This window comes from Hyla sarda, chromosome 1, assembly GCF_029499605.1.
Source record: "Hyla sarda isolate aHylSar1 chromosome 1, aHylSar1.hap1, whole genome shotgun sequence".
Lineage (NCBI taxonomy): Eukaryota > Metazoa > Chordata > Amphibia > Anura > Hylidae > Hyla > Hyla sarda.
Window position 1 is genome coordinate 223,245,321 of NC_079189.1, and position 24,566 is coordinate 223,269,886.

A 24,566-nucleotide genomic window follows, 5' to 3' on the forward strand; every position below is an offset into this window, starting at 1 on the left:
AGGTTAAACAATGTAAAATGTTGTAATGTATTTGTACATAGGACATGTATACATTTAGAAAAATGTTACTTTTCATTTATTCCACAGGTCAGTTTGTCATGGAGCATCACACTCTTCCAGATATGAAATCTCGTATTATGGCACCTGATCACTTGGGTGGCATTGAGTTTGACCTTCAGCCTTTGTGGAGTGCACAGACATTTGACTCTCCATATCAATTGTGGAGAGCAACAAGCTCATACAGCAGGTAGAAGATACAGAATAGGATAACTAGCCTCATACGGCTCTGATCACACTGGTATTCCATCAGAGATTCTAGTACTTTTGGCAGTATAAAAAAAAGTTAAGACCGCAGAGTTTTTCTTGCTATCAGAAGTATTGGAACCCCTACAGAATCCTAAATGATTCCGTTATATGGTATATTTTAGGACTGAAAAGGATCTGTTAAACAAATCTGTGATAGTTGTACTGGTTTTGTTATGACACTAGTGTGAACAGAGCTGAACTTGACTGTAAATATTGTAAGCATACAGTTAGGCTGTCATGTTTTGTGCAAACAAGTACTTGCTTCAGTTACAACTCAAAACAATAGTGTCTTGTATATTCCAAAATTTTTATGAATTAAAATTTTCATTTCAGAAAAGACTATTCTGGAGAATATACCATCTACTTAATTCCATGCACTGTGCAACCAACACAGTCATGGGTAGACCCTGGAGATAAACCTCTTGCCTGCACAGCCCATGCTCCGGAAAGGTAAGCAAGTTGCTTATGAGTTTGCCTTGTGATGGTATAGATAGTGTGTATGTCTTCACAAAGCCTGAGTGTATTTGCAGAATATAATGAATGTTCTTTAGCCCCAAAACAGCGTAGCAATTGGTCAAAGACAATAGATCTTACATGATATTTCTCTTGTTAGGTTCCTCATTCCCATTGCCTTCCAGCAGACTAACCGTCCAGTGCCTGTTGTATATTCTTTAAACACTGAATTTCAGCTGTGTAACAATGAAAAGATTTTCTTAATGGACCCAACAAAAACTGAGATGTCACTAGCAGAAATGGATTATAAAGGAGCATTTTCTAAAGGTATATTTATGTTCTTTTGCTTTATTTATCTGTATATTTATAAATGTTTTCATTTATATTAAATATGGACGGATGGAAAAGGAGGAGAAATAACCGAGTTTATTGGGAGCGTGTATTCACGCATACAGAATTCTGCGCATATTTGATCCACAGGACTTGAAGCTTCATTGTAAATTAAATGACTAAACATATCATCAAATTTGCAGCTCCAAATCCTGCACATCAAATATACGCAGAATACTGTAATTGTCAATATACCCTAAAGCAGACTTATTAAGTGGAATATCCCATTAGTGGACATTGCATAAGGAGAAATGGACCTTTTAACCTCTTGGGGACTTAGGGCATACCTGTACGCCCTTATCCCGATCCCCTTCTATGACGTGGGCTCAGGAGCTGAGCAGGTGTCATAGCGGGCCGGTCCCGGCAGCTATCTGATGCTGGGACCCGTGTCCAGTACCGGACGTCACCGATCGCGATGATGCCCAGCATTAACCCCTTAGACGCAGCAATCAAAGTTGATTGCGGCATCTAAAATAAGGAAAAAAGGGTCCCGGCAGCTCAGCAGAGCTGATCGGAACCAACGCGGTAAAAACGAGGTGTCCCGATCAGCTGATAGGACGGCGGAAGGGCCCTTACCTGCCTCCTCGCTGTCTGATCGTTGGTCTGAAGCTCCAGTCAACCATGGCAGGCTGGAGAAGCAGAGCACCGATAACACTGATCAATGCTATGGCATAGCATTGAGCAGTATATGCAGTCCAAGGACTGCATGGAATATTCCCCAATGGGGACTAAAAAATTGTGTAAAAATTGTGTAAAAAAAGTGAAAAAAAAGTTAATAAATGTTAATTAACCCCTTCCCAAATACAAGTTTGAATCACCCCCCTTTTCCCATAAAAAAATGTAAAAAACAATTTAACATTAACATATGTGGTATCACCACATGCGTAAATGTCCGAACTATAAAAATGTAACATTACTTTAACCGCACGGTCAACGCGGTTTAGTGTATACATAAAAATACCAGAATGCTAAAGTCCAGAATTGCGTATTTTTGGTCACTTTGTATACACTAAAAAATTTATAAAAAGTGATCAAAAGTCCCTTCAAAACAAAAACTGTACCGATAAAAACTACAGATCACGTTGCAAAAAATAAGCTCTCATACATCCCCATATACAGAAAAATAAAAGTTATAGGGGTCAGAATAGCACAATTTTAAACATGCAAATTTTTGTGCAAAAAGTTATCATTTTTAAAAGAAGTAAAACAAAATCAAACCTAAATAATTTGTTTAGTATTTTAATCGTATGGACCTACAAAAAATATATATAAGGTGTCATTTTTACCATAAATCGCACTGCATGGAGCCCCCAAAGATTACAAAATTATGTTGTTTTCTATTTTCCCCACAAAATTTTTTTTTTGTTTCGCCATAGATTTTGTGCTGAAATGATTGAGGTCATTACAAAGTAAAATTGATGGTGCAAAAAACAAGTCCTTATGTGGGTCTGTAGGTGGAAAATTTAAAGCGTTGTGATTTTTAGAAGGGGCGGGGAAAAAAATGAAAAATGGCCCGTTCCTCAAGGGGTTAAAGGAACTTAGGTGGGGGGAAAAACTTTTTTTTTACCTGTTGGGGACCACGGGCATATGGATACGCCCTTGCGTCCTGGTACTTAAGGACAAAGGGCGTATCTGTACGCCCGTGGGAATTTAGATCCCCGCCGCTAGCCAGACGGGGATTGGAACGGGATGCCTGCTGCCAATCGGCGAATTGGCGAAATCGTTGATTTCCCCTGCTCTGCCCGCCCCTGGATGTTAGGGCAAAGCAGGGGAAGATGGCGGCGATGTGCGGGGGGCCGTTGCGGGGACCGCCGGCGCCGGTTACCTGAGCTCACGCGGCGACCGAGGACCAGGGACCAGTGGCTGACAGGAGGCGCAGGCAAGTGGAGGCAGCGGCGGCGGTTTCCCAGATACAGCTGTGAAGATCGCCGTAAAGTGATCTTCACTGCTGTATCTAGGAGTTTCAAAACTACAACTGGCCCTTCAGATGTTGCAGAACTACAACTCCCAGCTTGCCTGGACAGTCTCAGCATGCTGCGAGTTGTAGTTTTGCAACATCTGGATGGGCACTGTTTGCAGACCACTTTATAGCGGTGTCCAAACTGTAGCGCTCCAGATGTCAATTCAAAGCATGCCGAGACTGTCCAGGCATGTTGGGAGTTGTAATTCGGCAACATCTGGTGGCCCTTCAGATGTTGCTGAACTACAACTCCCAGCATGCCTGGGCAGTCTGGGCATGCTTGGAGTTGAAGTCTTGCAACATCTTGAGGGCTACAGTTTGGAGACCACTACACAGTGGTCTCCAAACTGTTCTCCTCTAGTTGTTGCGTAACTACAACTCCCAACATGCCCTTCGGCTGTCTGGGCATGCTGGGAGTTGCAGTATTGCAACAACTGGAGGCACACTGGTTGGGAAACATTGTCTGTTTCCTAACTCAGTGTTTCCCAACCTGTGTGCCTCCTGATGTTGCAAAACTATAACTCCCAGCATGCACTGACAGACCATGCATGCTGAGAGTTGTAGTTTTGCAAAAGCTGGGGGCACATGGGTTGGGAAACACTAAGTTAGGAAACAGACAGTGGTGCGGAAACAGTGCGGTAGTCTGTTACCTAACTCACTGTTTCCCAATCCCAACCAGTGTACCTCCAGCTGTTGCATAACTACAACTCCCAGCATGCATGGTCTGTCAGTGCATGTTGGGAGTTGTAGTTTTGCCTCCCCCCACCCCCACATGAATGTACAGGGTACATTCACACGGGCGGGGGTTTACAGCAAGTTTCCCGCGTTAAGTTTGAGAAGCGGCAAATTTTCCGTTGCAGCGGGACACTCACTGTAAATCTCCGCCCGTCTGAATGTACCCTAAAGACACTACACTACACTAACCCTAAATAAAGAGTAAAACACTTCATATACACTACACCCTTACACTGTCGCACCCCCCCCCCCCCCCCCCCCCAATAAAAATAAAAAACGTCTCGTACGTCAGTTTCTCCAAAAGGGAGCTGTTGCAAAATAACATCTCCCAGTATTGCCAGACATCCATTTACTTGAAAAATTGCTGCTGAGCTTTGAAGCCCTCTGGTGTCTTCCAAAAGTAAAAACCATGTCAACTTTATGATGCAAACATAAAGTAGACATATTGTATTTGTAAATCGATATATCATTTATTTGGAATGTCTATTTTCCTTAGAAGCAAAGAGCTTCAAAGTTATACAAATTTTCAAATTTTTCAGGAAATTTTGGAATTTTTCACCAAGAAATTATGCAGGTATCGACGAAAATTTACCACTTACATAAAGTAGAATATGTCACGAAAAAACAAGCTCGGAATCAACTTCATAAGTACAAGCATCCCAGAGTTATTAATGCTTAAAGTGACAGTGGTCAGAATTGCAAAAAATGCTCTGGTCCTTAGGGTCAAAATGGGCTCGGTCCCCAAGGGGTTAAGTCAACTGACTCCAGAAAGTTAAACAGATTTGTAAATTACTTCTATTAAAAAAAAATGTATCCTTTCAGTACTTATTAGCAGCTGTATACTACAGAGGAAATTTTTTTCTTTTTGGATTTCTTTTCTGTCAGTCTACAGTGCCCTCTGCTGACACCTCTGTTCATGTCAGGAACAGTCCAGAAGAAGAAAATCCCCATAGCAAATCTATGCTGCTCTGGACAGTTCCTGACACGGACAGAGGTGTCAGCAGAGAGCACTGTGGACAGACAGAAGAGAAATTCACAAATAAAAGAATTTACTCTGTAGTATACAGCAGTTCATAAGAACTGGAAGGATTAAGATTTTTTAACAGAAGTATTTTACAAATCTGTATAACTTTCTGGCACCAGTTCATTTAAAAAAAAAAAAAATTTCCACCGGAGTACCCTTTTAAGGAAGCTTTGGTAATTTCAAACAAAAAGTATTTTAAGGTAGTAGCTGAGTGTGAGAAGTTCAGAAGTCTGTATGTTTAATGATTTTGCTTCATCAGGAAGGGCAAGATGAGTCATGGGTCCAGTATTAGATGATGAGAGAGATAGTAAACATCCAAGCATAGATAATCCCAGTGGTTAATCTCACAGGTTACACTGCTCAGTAGTGCTCTACAGTTTGCTTTATGCTGCCTTTTATTCTAATGTATGCTGTAGAGATATAGAGGAGGGGGATATCCTCTTCTGTGTGTGCAATATATGCAGCTAGTCGCCACCCGATATGTTAGGGACTACTGAGAATTAGAAATGGAGGGATAAACTTGTGAAAAAGTTAGATGAAAATATAAAGGCCCCTTTCAGTCAGCTATTTTTCGCTTTATTTGGGACGCAAAGATGCCGATGTTTGTTATGCTGGCGGGTCGCTACCATGGGGGTTTAATGGTGCCGGATGTTGCAAAGTATTATTGGGCTGCTCATTTGCGCCACTTAGAGGCTTGGTCGTCGTACCACGTGTATACTCGATGGATGGAGCTTGAGAAGCTTTGTCCATCCGAACTCTCTTCTCTGGACCCCTCCTTAGTTATATGTGTCATGTACAAATGCACCTCCAAAAGCAACACAAAGTAACGCTTTCTAAGTTTCTTTTTTTTTGTAAAACATAAAAACTACATAAATATGATATTGTAACAGTACTGACCTGCTAAGTAATATTAAGTCATTTATACTGTACAGGGAACTCAATAAAAGCTTGATCAGAATTTAGTTTTTGTTTTTTTTCTCCTTCCAACCAAAATTATTTTTTCTATACATTGCATAAAAAAACAAGCCCTGCTAAATCAACATTAAAAAAAATACAAATTGCTAAAAACTGTCCATTTAATTATTTTACTGTGCAAATGTAAACTAGACATTTTAAAAATAACCAGTTTTATTTCAGTGGTTCACGCTGTTTGATAAATGTGGAACATCTAACTTTAATTTACCTTGGCTTGGCCCTAATAACATCTTTTTAAATATTTTAAGGGAAAATGGTCAGCCTGCTCACCTACTCTAAACCCAAAACTCCTAATGCAGCCGCCGTAAATAGCAAATAAATTTTCCGCAACTCCACATCCTAGTGACGTCAGTCACAGGTCAAGTGAGCGCTTTGCTCTGTCGGTAGAGTGCGTGCGCCTGTAAGAATTCATACAGCTCTCACGTCCTGATGATGTGAGAGCTATTAGTGCTGCAAGTGCTCTGCAGAGCAGCAGTGCACATGCACCGATACCAATGAATATGCTAATTTGGGTGCAGCATTAGGAGCTGACGTACAGAGGCAGGGGCAGCCGGTGAGGCCCCGTCTCCTGTGTGCAATTCAGTGGGTTTAGAGTGGGTGATCAGGCTGACAGTTTTCCTTTAAAATAAAATTTGAGTAGTTATATTAATTGCTACAATGACATTAGAGAAGATGGTTGCTTTTGGTTGGCTTTGAATATGGAAATCTACTGGGTCCAGGGGTCTCAAACTCAAATTATCTGGGGGCGGCTTGAGGTAGCGTCTGGGTGAGGCTGGGCCGCATGTACCCCTCACATATAATGCCCCCATCATGCGCCCCTCATCATCCACCAGCAACACCCCCCACCAGCAGTAGCACCCCCATCATCCACCAGCAACGCACCCCCCCCCCCAATTCCTCCTACCTCCCTGTGGTAATAGCATGAGCCGACAGATGATGGAGTTTCCACACATTAGGTAACCGTAGCACAGCTTCCCCACATTAGGTAGCCTTAGCACAGATTCCCCACATTAGGTAGCCTTAGCATAGATTCCCCACATTAGATAGCCGTAGCACACTTTCCCCACATTAGGTAGCGCAGCACATATTCCTCACGTTAGGTAGCCTTAGCACAGATTCCCCACGTTAGGTAGCCGTAGCACAGTTTCCCCACATTAGGTAGCCTTAGCACAGATTCCCCACATTAGGTAGCCTTAGCACAGATTCTCCACATTAGGTAGCCTAAGCACAGATTCCCCACCTGGACTGCGCTACTTACATCTGCCTGCGGGGACTTCCTGGCGGAGGTGCGCGCTTAAAGTGATGTCATTGCACGCCCTGCGCAGGACGTCGTGCACCTCCGACAGAAAGTCCGCACAGGCAGATGTAAGTAGCAATTTAGTGAGTGGGCAAGACTGGTTGCCCCATCATATGTGCACTGGGTCCCATGTAGCAGTGTTTGCCGAAGTGTGTGAAGTCTTCCGGCATTTAGCCCTGCTTGCCCAAAGCAAGTGAAGAAATCACCTGCCTGTCGCCCGGAACTGCATGTCCCGGGGGTCGGCCGATACAAATTCCAGATCCCTGGTGCGGGCCGCAAAATTTAGTTCCCGGGAGTTTGAGACCCCGGCTATAAACAGTATCATAGTGTAGTTTAATGAAAAGCAGTTATACATATCCAGTGTTCTGTATGACACCACACACTAGTGTGTTTTTATATTTGTATGTGGCTTTTCTAAACTACTATATAGATTATTAGGTTTCTAGGTTGATTTTAAATATGTAAGTACAAACATGTTACATAGGGATAATCATATAAGCACACCTGGTCTTAAGTATCCAGTCTTTTCATAGGCCAAACCCTGTATGGAAGAGTACTCTGGAATCCAGACCAGAATCTGAATTCGGCATACAAGCTCCAGCTGGAAAAGGTTTATCTCTGCACTGGGAAGGATGGATATGTTCCTTTCTTTGACCCTACAGGAACTATTTATAATGAGGGACCTCAGTATGGTTGTATTCAGCCTAACAAGAACCTAAAGCATCGGTTCCTGCTTTTGGTAAGCTTTTTTTTTCCCATATTTAGTATGCAGATAAGGACTTTTTTGCAACAGGTGTTATTGGTAGTACAAATTATAAAGAGGGACATATCATGACATATTTCCTAACATTTATTGTACTGTTGGGTGCCGAGACATTATACTTTATTCTCCAGCATGAGGCATGTCTGTTGAGGTACGCTGCACGCACAAAAATATTGTCGAAGTTAGCAGTGTTCACCTGATTTGTTCATTGCCCACAAGACAACTGTTCATAAAAGGGACACTGCGGAGTTGGAAAGGGTGCAGAGACGTGCGACTAAACTAATATGGGGCATGGAACATCTTAGCTATGAGGAGCGATTAAAGGAGTTACAATTGTTTAGTCTTGAGAAGAGACGTTTAAGGGGGGATATGATAAACGTATATAAGTATATAAATGGCCCATACAAAAAATATGGAGAAAAACTGTTCCAGGTTAAACCCCCCCAAAGGACGAGGGGGCACTCCCTCCGTCTGCAGAAGAAAAGGTTTAGTCTAAAGGGGCGACACGCCTTCTTTACCGTGAGGACTGTGAATTTATGGAACGGTCTACCTCAGGAACTGGTCACAGCAGGAGCAATTAACAGCTTTAAAACAGGGTTAGATACATTCCTGGAACAAAATAACATTAATGCTTATGCAGAATTATAAAAATACATCCCTTTCCCTTATCCCCTTACACCCTTCACTTCATTCCCTGGTTGGACTTGATGGACGTATGTCTTTTTTCAACCATACTAACTATGTAACTAAACCGTATATGTGACCCCAACAGATGTAGAAAAAAAAAACTCTTGTAAAGAGAGTTGATATGCAGAATCAGCTTATATGAGTTCTTGCATTTAGCTGTCATCCTGACTTTGTCATTTTTGATATTGGTGGAAAGACCTTTTAATTTCGATCAGAAAGGTCAGTTACACTATTACTGGTTCAGGGTCTTTATCTTTTTTTTGTACAATATACCCCTTTTGGTAAACAAGTTTTCCCCGTTTTGTATGAATTTTTCAGGACCGAAACCAGCCCGAAGTAACTGATAAATTCTTCCATGATGTCCCATTTGATGCTGCCTTTGCTGCAGAGTCTTCCGATTTTCATGCCATGAGCAGCATTCCTGGAGTGGATGGTTTTACCATGAAAGTTGATGCCCTCTACAAGGTTAGTTACATATAACCTAAAAAGAAACACTGTGGAGTCACTTTTGAAGGTGTAGAAAAGCTCAATATTTATTACAAAAAATATATTTAAATAAAAATGTCATATCATTTGAAAAAAAGAATAGCTTCAACATATGCAGGGACTGGGATGGCGCCACTCCTACACATGTTTCGGCATGTAACCTTAGTTTAGGAGTGAATCCATCCCAGACCACTCGTCCTTAAAGGGGTACTCCCGTGGAAAACTTTTGTGCCAGAAAGTTAAACAGATTTGTAAATCACTTCTCTTAAAAAATCTTAATCCTTCCAGTACTTTTTAGGGGCTGTATACTAAAAAGAAATCCAAAAAAGAAATGCACTTCCTCTGATGTCATGACCACAGTGCTCTCTGCTGACCTCTGCTGTCCATTTTAACTGTCAAGAGCAGGAGAAAATCCCCATAGCAAACACATGCTGCTCTGGACAGTTCCTAAAATGGACAGCAGAGTTCAGCAGAGAGCATTGTGGTCATGACATCAGAGGAAGTGCATTTCCTTTTTGGATTTCTCTTTATTATACAGCCCCTAATAAGTACTGGAAGGATTAAGATTTTTTAATAGAAGTGATTTAAAATGTATGGCGGAAATAATAAAAAAATACTATTTGTGTGGGGAAATTAAAAAGAAAACCGCAATTTTGCAAATTTTGGAAGGTTTCGTTTTCACGCCGTACAATTTACGGTAAAAATTACATGTGTTCTTTATTCTGTGGGTCAATACGATTAAAATGATACCCATGATTATATACTTTTCGATTATTGTTGCGCTTAAAAAAAAATCGCTAACTTTTTAACCAAATTGGTATGTTTAAAATCCTTCTTTTTTGATGATCTATAACTTTTTCATTTTTCTGTATAAGCGGCGGTATGAGGGCTCATTTTTTGCACCATGATCTGTACTTTTTATTGATACCACATTTGTGTACATAAAACTTTTATTTATTTTTTTATTGATTTTTTTTTATAAAATGCGACAAAAAAGCTGAAATTTTGCGCATTTTTTTTTATGTCCACGCCGTTCACCGTACGGGATCAGTAACATTATATTTTAATAGTTTGGACATTTACACACTCAGCGATACCAAATGTGTATTAATTATTATTTTTTACACTTTATGGGGGTAAAATGGGGAAAAAATACATTTTACATTTTTATTGGGGGAAGGGATTTTTCACATTTTTGTTACTTTTTTTTAAAAACTTTTTTTACTTTCATTTTTACACTTTAATAGTCCCCATAGGGGACTATCTATAGCAATAGGTTTCATTTCTAATACTGTCCAGTGCTATGCATAGGACACAGCACTGATCAATATTATCGGTGATCTTCTGCTCTGGTCTGCTCGATCTCAGACCAGAGCAGAAGACCCCGGGAGGTGGCCGGAGCAAGGTGAAGGGACCTCCGGCCACCATGCTGGTTGATCAGATCGCCGCGGCAGCGATGCGGGGGATCCGATCATCCATTCAAAGTACCGCACTGCCGCAGGTGCTGTGATCTGTATTGATCACGGCATCTGAGTAGTTAATGGCGGACATCCGCGCGATTGCAGCCGGGACCTGCCAGACATGACACGAGCATCGCTCCGGTGCTCGCGGTCATGATGGAGCTTAAATGTACGCCATGGTGCATTAAGTACCACGGCACCATGATGTACATTAACGTCCATTGTCGTTAAGGGGTTAAAGAAGAACTCCCAGATGTACAAATTATCCCCTATCCTTAGGATAGGGGATAAGTGTTAGATCACAGGGGGGCCGACCGGTGGGGCCCCCGCGATCTCCTGAACGGAGCTCCAGCTCCCTGCATGAAATGAGCGTTTTCGACCACAGCACGAAGCTGCGGCCGACATGCCCCCTCCATGCAGTTCTATGGCAGAGCCGGAGATTGACGAAAGCAGCCATAAAACTGTATGGAGGGGGCGTGTCAGCCGCCCCTTCCGGCAGTGTCCGAAAATGCCCGTTCCATGCAGGGAGCTGGGGCTCCATTGGGGAGATCATGGGGGGCCCCAGTGGTCGGACCCCCCGTGATCTAAGACTTATCCCCAATCCTTAGCATAGGGGATAATTTTACATCCCGGAGATATCCTTTAAATTCACCTAGTGACCCAATCAAATAATTGAAAAAAATATTATTTTCATTTAATATTTACCAGATTGGCATCACCATCTATGATCCAAAGATCCCTGTGGCATAACATGGCACATAAACACCGCTGCCTTCACTTCCCCCGGCACCCAGGGTTGTTTTGCTCATAGTTACATGACCATTGCTGCAACTTACTGTGATATCCTACAAGTTACAGCACATTGCTAAAGCACACATTTCTGCATTTAAAAATATATAGATATCTAGTATGTGACATTTGGCAAGGATTTAATTATTTACCTTAAAATGTGGTGTTTTGTTTTGGAAAGGTTGAAACGGGACACCAGTGGTACCTTCAAGTTATTTACATCATTGGTCCAGAGACAATAGCAGGACCTAGAGTTCAGCGATCACTCACCTACCAGCTAAGGCGAGCCCGCAGGGATCTAGTTGACAAGAATGGCAGGCTTACACTGGATGATTCTTTGATTTATGACAACGAAGGAGACCAGGTTAAGAATGGCACTAACATGAAGACTTTGAACTTGGAAATGGAAAGTGCTGCAACTGCGGCATCTCAAACAGGTGCCTCGATTGGAAGTGCCTTTGCAGCCATAATGCTTTTTATGCTTGTTTTCTTGTCTGTGTGTCTTATCACACAGAAGTGCAGGAAAAATAGAAAGAAGAAGCCTCCTAGAGATGCTGCTGAGGAATATCCACTAAACACCAAAGTGGATGCTTCAAGGAAAAACATAGACAGAATGGAAAAGAACTTTAACAGGCAACACTGCACTGTTAGGAATATTAACCTGCTCAGTGAAAGCAACGACGACTACGAAGTGAAAAGTGTTAGGATTAAGCAAATGAACCTTGAAGTAAAAGTTCATAATAACCTACATGATGGAACAGAAGTTTGAGGACACGTTGGCACATACAAAGTATATTTTGATAAGAAGAAAAAATGTTCTGCCATTTTATAGGATGTTCTAAAAAAGAAAGTCATACCCATATTTTTCTACTTTGAAAGAAAAGGGAAAGCAAATGAATAATGGACAGATGTGCAGTACTTACTGTGACTCACGACTGAGCTACCTCGCTGTGCCCACACGTGTGAGATACAAGGGGCTAAATCATGTGGCAAATATTTGGTCTCTTCATTTGCCAACAATAAATGCACTGCACGTAATTTAACCACTGCCACCAAAGGTCAAAACTAGAGGTTTTATTCTTCCTATTAGCTTTACATGCACTACATTTACATTAGAACAATTAGTCCAACCACTGCAGATGTTATTTTTTAGTTCTAAATGTAATTTTCTTTTTGTGATCCTAAAATCATATTTTACAAATAAGAACCTTTATTTTAATCTACTGTATTTTGGTAACTACAAGTATCTTTATGATTTTAATACTGAGACTACTATTAAGATACTTGGGGTTATTCACTTTGCACACAATATTGTTATTCATTCACTGGAGGGAAATTTATATATTGTAGTAGGAGACAATCCCCATTTCCCCAAACATCAGTAAACAAAAAAAAGAAAAACCATCCATCTTTATCGCATTCCAATACTTTTTCATTATACTATTTTCTATTCTATTTTCCGATATGACATGTGTAAAATATTGGGTTTATTAAGTCTAGAGAGTCTTGGCTATTTAAAAAGGGAATGTGTCATCAGAAAAAGACCTATTGGGTTAATCAAGTTTTTAATGTAACCATTATTTTTAAGAGTTTTTTGTGATTTTTATTCCATTTAATCATCTAGATTTTAAAATAATCCTGAAAATAATCAATTTTCTATTTTGGCCACTAAGCCTTAAAGGGGTACTCTGCCCCTAGATAACTTATCCCCTATCCAAGGATAGGGAATAAGATAAGATGTCTGATCGCGGGTGTCCCGCCACTGGGGACCCCCGTGATCTCTCCTGCAGCCCCTAGTCATCTACAGCACGGAACTGAAGTTTGCTCTGTGCCTGATAATTCATGATACAGGGGCCAGCGGTTTGTGATGTCACGGCCCCGCCCACTCGGGATGTTAAACCCGTCCCTTAATGAAGTGGCCATGCCCCCTCCCATAGACTTGCATTAGGGTGCGGGGCATTATGTAATGAGGGGGCGGGCTGTGGCATCATGAACCACCACCCCCTGTATTGTGAATCATCAGGCACGGAGCAAACTTTGGCTCCGTGCTGCAGATGACTAGGGGCTGTAGGAGAGATCACAGGGGCCAGACATCTTATCCCCTATCTTTGGATAGGGGATAAGATGTCTAGGGGCAGAGTACCCCTTTAACCTACACTGAGACCTCATGTTCTGTACTGACACCGGTTTATATAGATAAGGAAGGTACTCACAATAGCTGATACTCATAGGTCACCCTCTCCCTTCCTGTAGAATGACCTCTGAAAAGGTCCCAGAGAATGCCAAGTAATGTTTTCAGTTCATGGGTTCTACTGTAAAGCATATCCCTAAATGCAGTTAAAAAAAAAACTCAAGCAAGATGGCTGCCCTATAATGTACAAAAATAAAAAAAAATAATAATAATACAATCACAAAGTAGAAACATATTAGAAAAAAAGAATGTATTTTAGTATCTGGCTGTAATCGGTAAAGGAAAAAATCTAAGTGATACATTCCCTTTAATACATAGGGCGAGAGCAGGAGTGAGTAGAGCATTGATGGTAAAGAAGGTGGAACTAGGTTTTACTTTTGGACAAGGAAAGGAGTGTGAAGAGTAATGGACAGAATGGAGCTATTACGTGGGAGATACCTAGTTAGTATATTTCAAACTCATAGATAATATGTATATGGGGTGCTGAAATACTTAGGCTTAAGCAACACAAAGCTGCCCATGAATAGCAGCCTTTGTGTTTGTTTGAATCTTAAAAGCATTGCAAAAGCCAGGTCACCAACATTGTTCACATTAACAGTGTGGCACCCTGCCTACAATAGTGATCAGAATATGTAACACAGTGACAAATAATATTTAGTCAGTCACCAGAATCTGGGAATGGTGTCTTTGCACTTACTGATATGACATTTATTATTCCGTTCTATGTGTGTATCTAAAGAACATGAAGTCAGAAATATGACAGGCAGCAAATATATCTTCTGCATGTTTAGATATATGACATGTCAATGTAGTAACTAACTACTGTAATGGAGGAAGTTTTGCCTGGAACATAACAATGTGCAGCAAAATAAGACTTGAATAAAAACCGTATACGGTTTTTAACTGTATACGGGTTGAAATTTGTACTCACATTTTGATACAGTTTAGTCAGGTTTTGAGGAATCCATTTTTCATCAAAAACCTGATACTGGAACTGTATTGCAAAAGCGTGGTGTGCATGCACCCTAAGGAAGTATTGGAAGGTATCTGGCATAGAAGGCACATTGGGTTATACATCATAGTCATAGCTTTGACATGCCTAGTGTGAAATGTCGACTTCCATTCTTTATTTATATGTTACAAACCTATTTTACCACATGTAGTTTACCACTGCCATACATACAATAAGTGTTTCTATGGGAACAAGTTGAGCTCTACAGGTTGTATAGGACAGTGCTGGTAAGTGTAACTAAATACAATAATACATGTATTGCTATTAGGCCCTTTGTCCTGAGAAAGCTATGAAGCTATTTTTGATATGACAAGTGGATGTCGACATTCATTTTTTTATTTATTTATAAGAACAGTTGTGGGGATATGAAAGTATTTTTGCACTTGTCCTATGCAATTCTAGCACCTTCTTAGTGAAGTGTGTGTAACCTTATGCACTGGATTCAGGCTAATACACATATGGGTGACAAAAATGCCAGCTTTCCAAAATCAATATTATTTAATTTGACCGTCTGCCTTTATGTACATTAAATATATGCTTTAGATTATGTTCTGCTTCTACTGCTACTGCTGTGTAGTTGTTGTTCTGTAACATAGTTCATAAGGTTGAAAAAAGACCAGAGTCCATCAGGTTCAACCTATACCCCTAATAAGTCCCTACTGAGTTGATCCAGACAAAAACAAAAAAAACCTCATACTAGAGGTAAAAATTCCTTCCTGCCTCCAAATATGGCAGTCAGAATAAATCCCTGGATCAACGTTCTGTCCCTATAAATCTAATATACATAACCAGCCATGTTATTATTCTACAAAAATGCATCCAGACCCCTTTTGAACTCTTTTACAGAGTTCACCATGACCACCTTCTCAGGCAGAGAGTTCCACAGCCTCACTGCTCTTACAGTAAAGAACACCCTGTCTGTGGTGGTGTAGAAACCTTCTTTCCTCTAAACGTAGAGGATGCCCCCTTGTTATAGATACAGTCCTGGATATAAATAGATCATGGGAGAGATCTCTGTACTGTCCTCTGATATATTTATACATAGTTATTAGGTCTCTTCTAAGCCTTCTTTTTTTCTAAACTAAATAACAATTCTGATAATCTTTCTGGGTACTGTAGTCCTCCCATTCCCCGTATTACTCTGGTCCCGTCTTTGAACCCTCTCCCGCTCCTTTCTTGTACACTGGTGCCCAGTACTATACACAGTATTCTATGTGTGGTCTGACTAGTGATTTGTACTGAAGTAGAATGATTTCCTTGTCATGGGAATCTATGCCCCTATTGATGCAACCCATGATTTTATTTGCCTTGGCAGCAGCTGCCCGACACAGGTCACTGCAGCTAAATTTACTGTTAACTAAGACTCCTAAGTCCTTTTCCATGTCAGTCATCTTAAGTGTTCTCCCATTTAATACATAATCCCAGACGGATTTTTCGTCCCCATGTGCATTACCTTACATTTATCAGTGTTGAACCTCATCTGCCACTTCCCAACCCAAACCTCCAACCTATCCAGATCCATTTGTAACAGTGCACTGTCCTCTATTGTGTTAACCACTTTACAGAGTTTGGTATCATCTGCAAAGATTGCTACGTTACTATTCAACCCCTCTACAAGGTCATTAATGAATATATTAAATAGAATAGGACCCAAGACTGACCCCTGTGGTACCCCACTAGTAACAGTCACCCAATCAGAATAAGTACCATTAATAACCACCCTCTGTTTCCTATCACTGAGCCAGTTACTTACCCACTTGCACACATTCTTCCCCAGCCCAATCCTTCTCATTTTATGTACCAATCTTTTATGTGGCAATGTATCAAATGTACAACATCCAGCGATTCCCCTGGTCCAGTCTGGAGCTCACCTCCTCATAAAAGCTGATCAGGTTGGTTTGACAGGACTGATCCCTCATAAAGCCATGCTGATATGGGGTCATACATTTATTTTTATCAAGATACTCCAAAAGAGCAAAACAATTTACATACAACGGAGGTTAAACTAACAGGCCTATAATTCCCGGGGGTCACCTTTTGACTCCTTTTTAAATACTGGCACCACATTTGCCATGCGCCAGTCCTGGGGAACCTTCCCTCTCACTATAGAGTCCTTGAATATTAAAAATAGGGGTCTGTTTATTACATTACTAAATTCCTTTAGAACACGGGGTGGGGGGGGAATGCCATCTGGACCTGGTGATTTGTCTATTTTGATTTTTTGTAGGCGGCACTGTACTTCTTCCTGGGTTAGACAGGTGACCTGTACTTCTTCCTGGGTTAGACAGGTGACCTGTACTTCTTCCTGGGTTAGACAGGTGACCTGTACTGGGAAGTTTACCTTATCTCGCTGTATTTCACCTGGCATTTCATTTTCTTCAGTGAATACAGTAGAGAAGAATTTGTTTAATATATTTGCTTTTTCCTGATCCCCGTCTATAATTTCTTCCTCATCATTTTTTAAAGGGCCTACACATTTTTACCTTTTTGCTATTTATATAGTTAAAGAACATTTTGGGGTTAGTTTTACTCTCTTTGGCAATGAGTCTTTCTGTCTCTATTTTTGTGGCTTTTATCCGTTTTTTTTAACATAATTTATATTTTTCTCTATAGCTTTTTAATGCTTCTTCACTGGCATCCTGTTTTAGTAGTTTAAATGCTTTATTTTTGTCATTTAAGTATTCAATAGTACAATAAAGCGCAACTGTCAGCAAGAATATTCTTGTGAAGCTGCACACACAGCGCACTAGGGTTTCACAAGCATATTCTCGGTATAATTTTATAAATAAATTAGGCTGCATACAAAAAACAGCTTTATTATTCCTCAGTGAAACGGGCCAACATCGGAGACATGGAGCCAGGGGTCTGCTCTACTCTAGGCCCCAACCTCCTCTCTGTTCACACAGGAATTATAAAGCTGCCTAATTTATTCATAAAGTTATGCTGAGAATATGCTTGTAAAGCCCTAGTGCACTGTGTGTGCAGCTTCCCAAGCACATTCTTGGTGACACTTGTGCTTTAAGATTGTTTAATGAGATTAGAGATAAAGCTGGGCTGCAATACCAAACACAGCCCTTGAAAAAGAGTGGCACTGTTTCTGGATTTATGTCATAGTCCACAATGATCCATTTGATACAGATTTCCACCTATACTTATTTACCAGAGCTTATATTTATATATTTTGCCATTATGTGTGTAGGGGGAACCATTTTAATGCCTTATATTGTGAAACTACCAATGCAACATGGAAACTTTATGTTTCCATTTGTAATGTAGTCTTCACAGTGCCCACATCTGCGACTGTGGATGTAATGTTGCCTTTTACTGGTGGGCAGATCGCTGCTGTCAGTTGTGTTGTAGAAATATAAAATGCTGGAACATTTTGCTTACGGAGCAAACAATCACTTGGGGTATAAAGAGTTTCTCTAATTGTCCTGTGTGTGAGACTGGTCTTAGTTTGAGATAACTCTATAGCCTTTTTATGGTGCTGTACACATAATCAGAAAACCAACGTATACTATTTACAATCTATATTGTTATTTTATATAAACACATATTGTATCTGACTGAGGTATGTGCCATTGAACATGTTTATATTAATAAAATGATTTGGTTACTTTAAAATGTTGTTACTTTTACATGATCATATGGATAAATGAATGGGGACAAATGAGCTTGAAAACCTAGATGCCTACAATGACATACATTCAAGACATTGCAGTAATTGTTAACATAACAAACCCCTTAGGGGTTACCTTTACACGTAAAGGATCTGCTGCATATTTTTGCTGCATATTTTGTGCAACTAATTTTGCTACTCATTAACTTCAATGGGTAGCAAAATCAGCTGTAAAAAGTATGCAGCAGGTTCTCTACATGTGAACGTACCCTTATTGAGCTTAGATACTTAAATAATTCAGACGATCATATTTTTGTCGGTTAATGGAGGTTGTATAGTTAAAGGGGTTATCCAGGAAAAACTTTTTTTTTATATATATATCAACTGGCTCCAGAAAGTTAAACAGATTTGTAAATTATTTCTATTAAAAAATCTTAATCCTTTCAGTATTTATGAGCTTCTGAAGTTGAGCTGTTCTTTTCTGTCTAAGTTCTCTCTGATGACAGGTGTCTCAGGAACTGCCCAGTTTAGAAAAGGTTTGCTATGGGGATTTGCTTCTAAACTGGGTGGTTCCCGAGACACGTGTCATCAGAGAGCACTTAGACAGAAAAAAACATCTCAACTTCAGAAGCTCATACGTACTGAAAGGATTACGATTTTTTAATAGAAGTAATTTACAAATCTGTTTAACTTTCTGGAGCCAGTTGATATTTAAAAAAAAGATTTCCTGGATAACCCCTTTAAGCCTCTTAGCAAATGGGTCTGGCTCAGAAACACACAGTTTGCATGACCCACTTTCAACCAAGCTTTAGCTGTTGGATAAATGGCCTTGCATTTGACTTGAATACTTTGGTACTTAGTGAGATCTCCTGTGACGGCAAACAAGCCCAAATAATCATTCTTCCCCATTGGATATGCACTTACGATGTTTCTATTTTTGTTATTTTATTTTCAATATAAAAAAAAATTATAATAATCACTCTTCCACCACCATGATTTATATTTGGCATAAAGCATTTGTGCTGATATGCTGTGTTTAGTTTTTGACGAACATGGCGTTGTGCATTACGGCCATATATCTCCACTTTGGTCTCATTTGCCCAAAGGACATTGGGGGAGATTTATCAAAACCTGTGCAGATGAAAACTTGCCCAGTTGCCCATCACAACCAATCAGATTTGTTCTTTTTTTTTTTTTTTCTTTTTTTGTTTAACAAGGCCTTTGCAAAATGAAAGAAATTATCTGTTTGGTTGCTATGGGCAAGTTTTCATTGTCACAGGTTTTGATAAATCTCCCCAATTGTTCCAAGAGTCTTTTGGTTTATTCAGATTGTTTGTTCAGAATGCCAGAGCGATGTCCCATTGGACCCTGGTGCTTCCCAGACCCGAAACGGCATGCTCTGGAAGACAATTGCATCGGGTACTGCAGCTTACTGCAGCAGGACACCAGAGACACAGCGGGAGCTTTGGCGTAAGAGTTTTTTTTTCTTTTCTTATATCCAATACAATGGGCTTTTATACATCTAGCTTATCTTTAATACAATTTAAAGCAGTCCAGTATCGAGAGTTTTACACCCGGCACTGCAACACCACAAAAGAAATTGACTTCGCTAGGCTGTTTGGGCTAAACTGACCATCCTGGTGCTCACATACAGAAAAGTCCACGATGTACTACAACATAGAGGTAAGTAGGAATGAAGCACTCACCGGGTCTTGATAGGTGAAGCCAACTCTTTATTGGTTATTAGTGTGCATCGATTTTGTACATGTAGGGAGAGCGGATAGATGGAGCTGGGTGGGGGATAACACGATAACGGACCGTCGCCCATTCCTCATTCCCCCACCCAGCTCCATCTATCCGCTCTCCCTACATGTACAAAATCGATGCACGCTAATAACTTATAAAGAGTTGGCGTCACCTATCAAGGCCTGGTGAGTGCTTCATTCCTACTTAATACATTTTAATGGTTATCTATAGTTTTAAAGCCAATTGTAATACATATAAACTAAAAAATTATGCAAGAGTTCAGCTAGTCTTCATTAAAAGATAAAGTATACCACTTTGTGTATACAGGTCCTATGTAGACCACTTCTTTTGAATAATAAAAACATTTGGTCATTACAAGATTCAAAAATTAGGCACATAAAACTCAAATGACATGACAAATTCCGCCATGTAATTATTAAACAAAAACTAGGCCAAAATGCAAAAACATTGTGGGAAAAATAAGTACACCCTTAGTGCTTCCATAGGAATTGAAAAGATAAGTAGCAACCATTTTCTGCTAATCAAATACCCTTGATTTCTGGATCATCAGACTATAAATGTACGACGCTGCTGAGCACATGTAAATGTACGACGCTGCTGAGCACATCTTGGCACACAGTGCTGTACATTTACGGCACAGTCTTCTGGGATCACCACGTCTCCGAACACGGTGATCAGGCCGGGATGGCTGCTGTTATCTTGTTATACTTGTCGGCGATGGCTGTGATTCGTTGGTCAATTCTGACCGGCGAATCACTGCTTTTCCGAGACAGCACCAATCACCCTTGCCCAGCAGGAGTGAGGTGGCACTGGTGCCACCTCACGATCGCTGTGAATCGTTGGCTGGGACCGGCCAACAAATAACGGCAACTGCTGGGCAGTCCTGTCGGCACACGCTCCGCCCCTAGTCCGGAGGGTGACAGCAGGTGCCAGCTGGGTAGTGTGCGGCAGTGGCGGGGATTTATTACCAGCGCTACGGTGATTGGTTACCGGCGGCGGCTGCAGGACCTGACTTGCAGCAGCAGCAGGAGGTAAGGCCTATGTACCTCCTGCTATTTCATAACTACAACTCCCAGCATGCACAGCCAAAGGGCATTCTGGGAGTTGTAGTTATGCAACAGCTGGAGACACATAACTACAACTTCCAGCATGCCCTTTGGCTTTCCGTGCATGCTGGGAGTTGTAGTTTATGCAACAGCTAGTGGCACTTTTCCCCTCTAGCTGCTGCATAACTACAACTCCCAGCATGCACGGAAAGCCAATGGACATGCTGGGAGTTGTAGTTATGTTCTTTCAGCTGTTGGATTATTCCAACTCCCAGCATGCCCTACGGCTGTATGTGCATGCTGGGAGTTTTTATGCAACAGCTGGAGGCAGACTTTTTGATAGAAAAAGTGTGCCTCCAGCTGTTGCTTGACTACAACTCCCAGCATGCACGGACAGTCAAAAGGTATGCTGGGTGTTGTAGTTATGTTCCTCCAGCTGTTGTATAACTACAACTCCCAACATGCCCTTTGGCTGTTCATGCATGCTGGGATTTGTAGTTATGCAACAGCGAATGGTACTATTTTTCCATTAGCTGTTGCATAACTACAACACCTAGCATGCACCAACTGCTAAAGGGCATGCTGGGAGTTATAGTTGTGTGCCTCCAGCTGTTTCATACCTACAACTCCCAGCATGCCCTTCGGCTGTCCGTGCATGCTGGGAGTTGTAGTTATGCAACATCTGGAGGCACACTTTTTGATAAAAAAAAAAGAAAGTGTGCCACTAGCTGTTGCATAACTACAACTCCCAGCATGCATGGAGAGTTGTAGTCGTGTGCCTTCAGCTGTTGCATAACCACAATTCGCAGCATGCCCTTCAGCTCCAAGGGCATGCCGGGAGTTGTAGTTATGCAACAGCTAGTGCACACAGGCTGGTTGACCTCTTTTACCTTTTGTGAAAATTAAATGGATGGGGCAACACCAGCATGATAGTGTGAAAAATTAAATTTTTTTTTAGACTAACATGTTGGTGTAGCCCCCAGCTTTTGTTTTTCATAAGAGGTAAAAGGAGCAAAAGCCCCCCAAAATTTGTAATGCAATTTCTGGTGAGTACGGAAATACCCCTTATGTGGACGCAACATGATCTGCGGGCGCATAACATGTGGAGTGTGGGAGCACCATGTACATTTGAGGCCTAAATTGGTGATTTGCAGTGGGGTACAGGAAGCATTTACACCCCACAGGTGTCTGACAGATTTTTGGAACAGTGCTCCATGAAAATGAAAACTTTTATTTTTCATTTGCACAGCCCACTGTTTCAAAAATCTGTCAAATGTCAGTGGGGTGTAAATGCTTCCTGTACCCCTTGTCATATACCTTGAGAGGTGTAGTTTCTAAAATGGGGTCATATGTGGGGGGTCCACTATTACCCCTTGTAAAAATAAAAAAATGTAGGTAACATCAGCATTTTAGTGGAAAAAAAATCTAATTTTTCATTTTCACGTCCAACTTTAAAGAGTGCCTGTCACCAAACCATATTTTCTAAACTAACTGATAATATTCCCTAACTCCTAACACCCCTCCTGCCATAAAAAAAAATTCCAAGCCCTAAAAAACTCTGTATCATACAGTTCCCTTTGTTCACAGTGTGAGCTCCCGGCAGGAGAGAGTGGGCATTCCCCAGCAGGTGCTACATCACTGAAGCCTGTGAGAGCTGTGCCTCGCCATGCCCCGCACGCACTTCCTGAGTTTGAACTTCTGCAAGTCCGGGTAGAGACCAAACTAATTGTTTGACTTGTGCAGGGAACAGAACAGAGGTTGATAATCTTAACAGCAAGTAAATAGAAAAATGTTTTATAATAATATAAGGAACAATGTATTAAAAGTATAGTTTGGTGACAGGTACACTTTAATGAAAATGCGTCAAACACTTGTGGGGTGTTGAGGTTCCCTGTACCCTTTGTTACATTCCATGAGGGGTATAGTTTCCCAAATAGCGTGTTTTTTTTTTGTTGATGTTCTGGCACAATGGGGGATTCCTAAATGCGACATGCCCCCCTGAAAACCATTTCAGCAAAATTCTCTCTTCAAAAGCCCAATGGCGGCCCTTCTCTTCTGAGCCCTGTAGTGCGCTAACTTCACGTCCACATAAAATGGGGTTAAAAATTTGGGAAGGCTTTTTTTCTCCTATTACCCTTTGTGAAAATGAAAAATTTGGGGTAACACATTTTAGTGAAAAAAAAAATCTAATTTTTCCTGTTCACATCCAACTTTAACAAAAATTTGTCAAGCACCTGTGGGGTGTTAAAGGGGTATTCCAGAAAAAAACTTTTTTATATATATCAACTGGCTCCAGAAAGTTAAACAGATTTGTAAATGACTTCTATTTAAAAATCTTAATCCTTTCAGTACTCATGAGCTTCTGAAGTTAAGGTTGTTCTTTTCTGTCTAAGTGCTCTCTGATGACACCTGTCTCGGGAAACGCCCAGTTTAGAAGAGGTTTGCTATGGGGATTTGCTTCTAAACTGGGCGTTTCCCGAGACAGGTGTCATCACAGAGGACTTAGACAGAAAAGAAGAACCTTAACTTCAGAAGCTCATAAGTACTGAAAGGATTAAGATTTTTTAATAGAAGTAATTTACAAATCTGTTTAACTTTCTGGAGCCAGTTGATATATATAAAAAAGTTTTTCCTGGAATACCCCTTTAAAGCTCACTGTACCCTTTTTTGTGTTGCTTGAGGGGTGTAGTTTCCCAAATAGCATGCCACGTGTTTTTTTTTTGTTATATATGTTTTCTGTTATGGCACTATGGGTGCTTCCTAAATGTGAAAAGGCCCGCAAAAACCATTTCAGCAAAGTTTTCTCTCCAAAAGCCTCATGTCACTCCTTCACTTCTGAGCCCTCTAGTGCACCCACAGAGCACTTTACATCCACATGTGAGGTATTTACTTAATCAAGATAAATTGGGTTACAAATTTTGGGGGGGCTTTTCCTCCTTTTTCCCTTGTAAAAAAAATGGGGCTACAAGAACATGTTAGTGTAAAAAAATTCTGATTTTGAATTTTCTCCTTCACTATGCTTCTATTCCTGTGAAACACGTAAAGGGTTCACAAACTTTCTAAATGTAATTTTTAATACTTTAAATGGTGCAGTTTCTAAAATGGGGTAATTTATGTGGGATTTCTTACGGAAAGGCCCCTCAAATCCACTTCAAACTGAATTGGTCCCTGAAAAATTCAGATTTTGAATTTTTCGTGAAAATTTGGGAAATTGCTGCTATACTTTTAAGCATTCTTACTAGGGATCGACCGATATCATTTTTTTAGGGCCGATACCGATAATCGGTGGAGGTTAGGGCCGATAGCCGATAATTTATACTGATATTCCGGTATAAGTTATCGGCTATTTATCCCCCCTCGACACCGCTGCAGAGCATTGATTTAAAGCGGGCGCTTTAAATCAATGCACTGCAGTGGCTTTTGCGGTGCCATAGGCCGCCGCCGCCACCACCCGCTTCTCTCCCCCTACCTGTCAGGGTGGTCCGGGCCATCCATCGTTCCTGTAGTGTCCGGGGGCGTTCCGGGTGAAGGGTGAACCGGTCCGGGCTGTTCTTCTTCTCCGGCGGTCATCTTCTCCACTCCGGGCGGGCTCCGGCCTAGTACGCT

General features: G+C 40.9%; 1 protein-coding gene and 1 long non-coding RNA gene across 4 annotated transcripts in view; one reads left to right on the forward strand and one right to left on the reverse strand.

Moving 5' to 3' along the window:
* LOC130364749 (uncharacterized) overlaps positions 1 to 18,141 on the reverse strand; it is a 66,841-nt gene extending 48,700 nt beyond the window's left edge. For both annotated transcript variants that reach the window (XR_008891890.1, XR_008891891.1), the window contains exon 1: positions 13,539 to 18,141. This is a non-coding gene — a long non-coding RNA (uncharacterized LOC130364749). The remainder of the gene's footprint in view (positions 1 to 13,538) is intronic.
* FRAS1 (Fraser extracellular matrix complex subunit 1) overlaps positions 1 to 24,566 on the forward strand; it is a 596,246-nt gene that overhangs the window by 567,197 nt on the left and 4,483 nt on the right. The window contains exons 69-74 of one of the 2 annotated variants that reach the window (XM_056568807.1): positions 88 to 247; positions 640 to 756; positions 920 to 1,086; positions 7,674 to 7,879; positions 8,909 to 9,055; positions 11,507 to 13,365. The exons of the other annotated variant lie outside the window; for it this stretch is intronic. Coding sequence (XP_056424782.1) covers positions 88 to 247; positions 640 to 756; positions 920 to 1,086; positions 7,674 to 7,879; positions 8,909 to 9,055; positions 11,507 to 12,094 — 1,385 coding nt within the window. The 3' untranslated portion in view covers positions 12,095 to 13,365. Of the gene's footprint in view, positions 1 to 87; positions 248 to 639; positions 757 to 919; positions 1,087 to 7,673; positions 7,880 to 8,908; positions 9,056 to 11,506; positions 13,366 to 24,566 lie in introns of those variants that run through there. 2 annotated transcript variants of the gene reach the window in all.